The following is a 7,646-nucleotide window of genomic DNA, read 5'->3' as shown; positions in this document are numbered from 1 at the left end:
CCGTGGAAGCCACCGCCCCCCTTGAGCATGCGCGGAGGGGCGCTCACCCACCGGGGCACGCCGGGAGTGGCGGCGGCGGCGGCTGAGCGCGGTAGCCGTTGGGCTGCGGTGATTGGCCGGCCGCCCTCCGCCTCCCCCTACTATTGGCTGCGCGCTGCTCTCCGACCGTGGGCTGGCGGAGCGGCCCTTCCGGGGCGGGTCTGTGCCGGCTCAAAAGCGCCCGGATGCGGGACCGGCTCGGAACTTTCCAGAAAAGTCGGGATCGGCGTTGGGAGAGCAGCCGCCGCGGAGCGCGGGACCGCCCGCAGCCCAGGGGTCGCCCTCCGCCATGGTGAAGGAGACTACTTACTACGATGTGCTGGGCGTGAAGCCCAACGCCTCGGCCGAGGAGCTGAAGAAGGCCTACCGAAAGCTAGCGCTGAAGTATCACCCCGACAAGAACCCCAATGAAGGCGAGAAGGTCGGTGGCGCGGCGGGACAGGGCTGTGGGGCCGCCCGCCCTGCGGGTGCTGCCGTGCACGGCAAGGGGGTGGGGAGATGCAGGGGGGGGTGCTCGGCCCGGCGGGTGCCGAGCGGGGTGCCGCGGCGCGGGGTCTGAGGCACGGTGCATGTCTTCCGCAGTTTAAGCAGATTTCGCAAGCTTATGAAGTGCTGTCGGACCCGAAGAAGAGAGATCTGTATGACAAAGGAGGCGAGCAGGCCATCAAAGAGGGTGGTTCTGGTGGTGGCTTCGGGTCGCCCATGGATATATTCGATATGTTCTTCGGCGGCGGTGGGAGGATGCAGAGAGAGAGACGAGGTAATGTGACACAATCCGACGCTTTCCCGGGCATTTGCAGCGCGGTCCGTGCGGTACGCAGGATCGGGGCCTTGGAGAAGAATGCTGTAGATGAACGGCTTTAAATAGCGTTAAAGTGAAATTACAGGGTTGGTCTCAAATTGGGAGAAAACGTTGTTCCGAGTTCTTACCACGTGAAGAGAGCAGGGCCTCGAGGGCATTTGGTTCATATGGTGGTAGTTTGATCTCTTGTGCATTGTCTCATGTTAATAGCTAACTGGTTTCCGTGTTTGAAAAGCCTCTAGCAGAGCCTAAGCCTAGCTGCTAACAGGCTAAATAGGGAACGGAACAGTGACATACCTTAAAATAATTTTGTAACTTAGGTACCGTAAGCGTTAGTGTCTCAATGTAAATTTGGCCTTTAATTGTATGTAACTGTGTCTAAAGAAGATAAATCCAGCCTGTGAAGCCTTTGGGTGCTGTTCACTGGCATTGAGTTGGAGCTGTAGTAAAATGTTGCTCGGAAAGTCCAGGTTGATCACACCAGTGTTAGTTACATTTGTTATGGGTACTGCTGACCGTGTAACTTCTTATATACCTAGTAAAAAAGGGAAGAAAAAGAGTTTGTGTCAGACACAAACTGTGTCAAGATACACCGTCTTGTATCAGTGTTCCTAGTAAGCCGGAACTTCGTATTTTTCACAAAATTAAGCCTGCAGGAGCTAAAATTCTAATTAATTCCCAAGTGTACAAATGTAATTAATCGATTCAGTTTCCATAAAGTCCCCTGGTGAGAGGAGGAAAGTTCTTTCCTGGTGCCGTACAGTGGCTCCCACTTCCTTGTAGGAGATGTGTTCCGTTACTTTGTTAAAACCGGAGTCCTGCATTGTAAAACTTAAATGTCTGAAGTTCTGCGTATTTTGCTTCTGGTACTGGCTTTGACTCTCTGAAGAATCCCTGACATTCTAATAGAGAAACATTGCTGACAAAGCCATTAGAATTGTAACCTAATCCAGCATCGGGTAGGAAGGCCCGACTGACTAATACCAGCAAAACAAGACAAAGCTATATTAAAACAGGATGTTAAAGCTCGCAGACTCAGTTTATCATGCCTCGAGCATAGTGATATGGGAAGTTTCTGTTACTTGGAGACTGAGCTTTCAAACTTGAGTATCCATTTTCTCCTACAGGCAAAAATGTGGTCCATCAGTTGTCAGTAAGCTTAGAAGATATGTACAATGGTGCAACGAGGAAACTTGCACTGCAGAAGAATGTTATCTGTGACAAATGTGAAGGTAATGGAAAATGAAACTAAACAAGCTGCATCTAAAGATTTTGTTGTTTTTTTTTTTCTGGCAGCACATAACCATCTGCTTCCAATTTTCGCTCTCAGGTCGTGGTGGTAAGAAGGGTGCGGTAGAATGCTGTCCTAATTGCAGGGGAACAGGCATGCAGATTAGAATTCACCAGATCGGGCCAGGAATGGTGCAGCAAATCCAGTCAGTGTGTATGGAGTGTCAGGGGCACGGAGAGCGCATCAGCCCCAAGGACCGGTGTAAGAGCTGCACTGGAAGGAAAATTGTCAGAGAGAAGAAGATACTGGAAGTTCACATTGACAGAGGTGAGGTGTCTTACTAAGGTGAAGTATTGAACCTGGATATACTGGCTGACTTTGCAGCCATGAAGCAGAAGCTTTAGCAAGCTCATGATGTTTATTTGGTGGTAACACTGCTGAATATATATAGTTAAATTGCCTGTTGCTGCCTTTAAAAAGTATGAGACTTGTTTTTAGGGAATGTTGGTTACTTCTGTGTTTGCATCTAATGCCTATGCATGTAACTAGTATGAATTCTGAAACCTGCAGTATTGTAAGCAGTGCATGAATTTTGAGCAACCTCACAAATGTGAGTCTTGATCAGGTAGCTGGACAGAGAAAAGTGAAACTCGTCACTCATTGGCTCTTTGTGCCTAATGAGTCTTCACTCCCTGTAGGGAAACCCTGCAGATTCCGATCTCTTCTGCTGTGCTTCAGTATGAAGGGGAACCAGGTCTGCTACAGAAATAGGGTGCAGAGACAGTGCTAAGCCTCACATGCTTAGGACTGTTCACTACGCAACCCTGACAGTCCTGCACAGCACAGGCACTCTTTGCCTGGGAAAATGCAACTCAGTACACAAGCCCTCACAGTGGTGGGAGAACGCAGCAGTGTCAGTGACAAACACATCTCCATTGAGGAGGCTGCTCAAACTGGTGGGAGAAGTCTCTGGAGTAGTGCAGCTTGTAAGACAGAGCAGGCTGACAAGCACGTGTCTTCTGCAAACTCGTGCCTGATCATCACCTGCAACTGTTAAATGTGGAAGCACACCTTACGCAACGCCTGCATATAGTGGGGGAAATGCTACAGTAAAATTAGATATGAGGGCTAGTAAGGGTATGTTATTGGCATTTTAAACAGGGAAATCACTGAAAAGAGGGGCTTTCCCCCCCCCCTTTCTTATGGAAAAACAGATTGTGAGCTAACATGAAGCAGCTAGAACTTATGGTAGTGAGACTTGTGTGGGTGAAAGGGTTTCTTAGATGACAGTCCTAGGGAGAGTGCTGCTTGCACTTGGCAGGCACTGAGATCATGTTTCAAAAGTAGCTCTGCTGCATATATTTATAACTCTGAAGAAGTTGATTGGTCACTTGCTCTTAAAATGTACTTTGCATGCAGTGCTTCTGTTTTCTATTCAGTGCTTGTGCATGTAATGAATGCTTTTTGATAATGTTTTAAAGACTTTATCTTGGCAGGTAGCTGTTTTGAACTACGGTTTAGCTTAATGATCTTGAGACATAATTTGGGTTGGCACCACTGTACTGCTGGACATGAAATGGGATTTAAAAAAAAGTCATGAATACTTTAAGGGGGGGTCTTGCTATTCTAATTTAAAGATTTAGAGATGTCCTGGTACCAGTGTGTGCTTTTGAAAGTCTTATTTTGTTGCTGTTTTTTACTTAAAAATATGAAAAATCCTTGCTTGTTTGTTTCCTGCAATAGGAATGAAGGATGGTCAGAAAATAACATTCCATGGTGAAGGGGACCAAGAGCCAGGACTGGAGCCAGGAGACATTATTATTGTCTTGGATCAAAAAGACCATTCTGTCTTTACAAGGTAAAAACTCTGAAAGCCCTTTGTGTTAGCTCTTGAGATGCTTGTCCACGTACTTCCTTGACCACCACTCACCCTTTACCTACTGTAAATATCAGGTGATAGGAGCATGTGGCTGGAATTCACCTGTGAATTTGGGCGTCCAGGAATGGCATCCTGGTATAAATAACTAGTCAACAGCCATTTGTGTTGTATTAGTACAAGATATTCTTATGTGAGCTTTGGCAGTGGAAGGAAATGAAAGACAAACAAAACCGGTTACAAAGAATTTACAAAACTTGAACTTCTAAGAACTCTTAAAATACTGATTTTTTTTTTTTTTTAATAGATGTGAATATTTGTGATTATTTTCTTGCTCTCTAGAATAGTGTTCCATCACTTAGCTCAGAAAATTACCACTTAGTGTAGGCAGCTGCTCATTTGCCCACTTGGCTTCAAGGCACAGAAAACTTCCAGCATGTTCCCTTGTTATATGTCAAATACACTGAGTGTAGCAGTAATGAGTCCTGTCTGTTCCTTCTTGCAAAAGCAAAAAATGACTCAAGCAGCATTGACTGTTTCCATTGTTTCATGTTACTGGACAGTACTGCTTGGTGTTGCAAGCCTCCTGCTTTCAAGTTACTGTTTGTGTAATGAGTCTGTCCAGTACCTTTTGGTCTGATTAAAAGCAACACTGGTTGTCCTGCAGAAATGTGTTTTGCTTGATAATCTCACTGCAGTTCAGAGCAGTCACAGGGAATCAGTGGCTGTAGAGAAAGCATTTGTCTCAATGCCAACCACACTAGCATTGTACTTGTAAATAGGAATGGGGAGTTAAAGGTTCTTGGGAAACGGGCTGCTGGTCTGCCTGACTGTCATGTATGGAGCTGAGCTCTGTAAGTTTGTGCCAGAACTCTGTGCCAAAGAGGACTGAGCTCACAGGTTAAGAACCAGTTCTCTTCAGTTTGGATAAGCTTACTCAGCTGATTTTTCTTTCACTGAAACCAGATACTGAATCAGCTATGCCAGAGGGACAGTCTGGACCAAACTGTCTGCATGGTTAGCTGGGACTTGAAGTCACAACCCTGCTGGCATATTTTCATCTGTCTTTCTGCTCACTACCTTCAGTTTTAGTGTCCTTAGATAACCCTTGATATTACTGGTCTAGTGGGGTTATGCTCTGGGACAAGTGGAATGTTCCCCCTCTCCTGTCAGAGTCTAAAATTAACTTTCCAACCCCAGAACCAGATCTTCAGAAAGAAATGTAACAGAATCTAGCTAATGCACGTAAGATATTAATCTGCATAAAGGAAGAGTTTAATTGTCCTATTGGCAGTGTTTTTTTCTATAGCTGGGAAGAAACAGTTAAGTAAAACTGGATGCAATTGAGCCATGTTCTAGTTACTTCTGTTCAATAAAACCTTCCACATTTGGATAGCTGGACTTGGGCAATAATGGCTTTCAGTGTGGCTATCATTCCTTTAATTGCTGGCTTGAGGTGTTGCATCAGTTTTAACCGTACTTTATTTAATTGCTTGGGCTTCTATTAAAACTACAGTTTTGTTGTCCTTAGCAAGTTAAAAATTGAATGTTGGTGTGATCCTGGTACTGTTACAGTAACAGGTATGATCGTGGTACTGCCTCTCTGTGACTGTTCTTTATTGGTTCTGCCTTAGACGAGACGAAGACCTTTTCATGTCTATGGATATTCAACTGGTTGAAGCGCTATGTGGCTTTCAAAAGCCTATCACGACGCTGGATAATAGAACTATTATTATTACCTCCCATCCTGGTAAGTGTTGGTTTGCTTTCTGTTACAAGTCCAAGCATACAGTGAATGCAAGCTGAAAATCTAAAGAAAAAGAAACATCTCATCTTGATGTACAAGGGGTGTGTGCTGGTGTCAGTGTTTTTTCCTAGTCTTTGTGGTGCAAAACTTCAAGCAAATAAAAGAATTTTTGGATAGCAGTCAGCAGTAGCTTTCTCTCTGCTTGATATAGTAATAGACCTTACCTTATGGAAGTATGCTTCCTAAAGGAAGCATAACAAGGCTACAGGAACGTAATGTAGATGTCAACCCACTTTCCTACTTGGAAGTTACCAGCCAATAAGTCCCTGTTAGACTACTACATATTGCTGTAGCTAACCGTAGTGTAGAAGGTTGCATAAATATTAAAGGGAGTTGAAACTAAAGCTGCTTCTGTTGTCTGCATAGATCCTTTCTTTTTTGTCATTTTTTAGGCCAGGTTGTCAAGCATGGGGCTATTAAGTGTGTGTTGAATGAAGGAATGCCAATTTATCGCAGACCCTATGAAAAAGGACGTCTGATCATAGAATTCAGGGTGAGTGAATCAGCTTATTTCCATGGTACAGTTCAGCACTGAATATCCTTCTGAAATTTAGTCTTTAAGCATTACCTCAATCAGGAAGAGAGAGATGTCCTTGCTTAGTATTTGTTTTTGACAACACTGAGAACTTGCAATCCATCAAACACACAGTTCAGAACACTGTGTTGAAAGCACATTAAGTACCAGGAGAATTTGTTTGGTAACTCTGAATTTTCATTTGCTTGTCATGTTCCTTGCATGCACTAGGAAGGATGGATTAGTAATATCCCCTGTGCTGGAGCAAAGGAGTAGGCTGGAAAAGGACAGTTTCTTCTCTGGAGAGAAGCTAGTGCTGAAAGCTGTGTCATTTAGAGGAGACACAACCTAATGTCAGTATATCCTGTACTTTACTTTTAGAGTGATTCCAGAGGGCAGCCTGAGGCAGAAGAAATGTTGGATAAGCCTTGGTCAAGTTGCCATGTTAGAAGCTAACTTCTTACAGGCACTAAAAAAAAAAGCCTAGTGACTTAGATGTTATTTTTATTCAAGCACTTGGTTTAAGTCATCTGTGGTGGTAAAGATACCCTTGGGCATGTATTTGACCTGTAGAGGGATGTTGAAAAGCCGATTCAGACAGACTTGAATAACCCCAGTTCCTGATGATTTCAGGTGAACTTCCCAGAGAGTGGCTTCCTCTCTTCAGATAAGCTGTCTCTACTTGAAAAACTGCTTCCTACAAGGCAGGAAATAGAAGAAACTGAGGAAATGGAGCAAGTGGATTTAGTGGACTTTGATCCATCTCAGAAAAGAGAACACCACTATAATGGGGAAGTCTATGAAGATGATGAGCATCACCCTAGAGGTGGTGTTCAGTGTCAGACATCATAAATGAGCCAGTGAATAACTTGTGATGCTTGTTTTGTATGTATTAGTGGATGAGTGAAGGACTACAAGCAGTTCACCCTCACTTACTGTTATCTGTTGGTCTATCCAGCCATAGCTGTTTCTAAAAACATAAAGAAATAAACAAAGCTATTAAACTGACTTGGAAATTTGTATAAAGCTCCAGGGTGCAAGCTCAGATGAAGTTGATTGCACTTCACCCCTGCCTCTTGGTCAAGGAAACTCCCTTACTTGCTTGTCTTTTATTCCAAGCCTTTGTAATTCCTGTATGTGTGCAACTGCTGAGACTTAAACTTTAAAACTCTGTGATGTTTTTAGGAATTCTAGGTCTTATACTCTGTTAAAGTATGCACAAGTACTTATAATTCATTGTAAGATATAGTAAAATTTTGTACCCTTTAGGGTAATATGTTAGTGTTTTGGGCTTGTACTGATGTTTGTTAAATGGGGATTGGCTTTAATGCAGCCACAAAATACATGAAACTGACAAGGATGTGGCCAGTATTCACA

General features: G+C 43.9%; 1 protein-coding gene across 1 annotated transcript; it reads left to right on the top strand.

Moving 5' to 3' along the window:
* Positions 1-91: 91 nt before the first annotated feature.
* Positions 92-7,277, top strand: DNAJA1 (DnaJ heat shock protein family (Hsp40) member A1). The gene is made up of 8 exons (XM_061468765.1): positions 92-460; positions 622-799; positions 1,969-2,073; positions 2,172-2,399; positions 3,816-3,930; positions 5,583-5,698; positions 6,148-6,248; positions 6,903-7,277. The coding sequence occupies exons 1-8, from the start codon at positions 329-331 to the stop codon at positions 7,119-7,121; spliced, it is 1,194 nt and encodes a 397-aa protein (XP_061324749.1). The 5' UTR covers positions 92-328; the 3' UTR covers positions 7,122-7,277.
* Positions 7,278-7,646: the final 369 nt, after the last annotated feature.

Source organism: Pezoporus flaviventris, unplaced genomic scaffold (genome assembly GCF_033815535.1).
Source record: "Pezoporus flaviventris isolate CSIRO_AGI_PZ_B2104156 unplaced genomic scaffold, CSIRO_AGI_Pfla_v1 ptg000050l, whole genome shotgun sequence".
Lineage (NCBI taxonomy): Eukaryota > Metazoa > Chordata > Aves > Psittaciformes > Psittacidae > Pezoporus > Pezoporus flaviventris.
The sequence above is the reverse complement of the archived record's forward strand: the minus strand, read 5'-3'. Positions and strand labels throughout refer to the sequence as shown.

Bases quoted from the DNA above. Each gene is read 5' to 3' on its own strand.
- DNAJA1 (XM_061468765.1), top strand. From the start codon at position 329: ATGGTGAAGGAGACTACTTACTACGATGTGCTGGGCGTGAAGCCCAAC. The intron at 2,400-3,815 runs GTGAGGTGTCTT...TTCCTGCAATAG, and splicing joins GGAAGTTCACATTGACAGAG to GAATGAAGGATGGTCAGAAA. The intron at 5,699-6,147 runs GTAAGTGTTGGT...GTCATTTTTTAG, and splicing joins TATTATTACCTCCCATCCTG to GCCAGGTTGTCAAGCATGGG.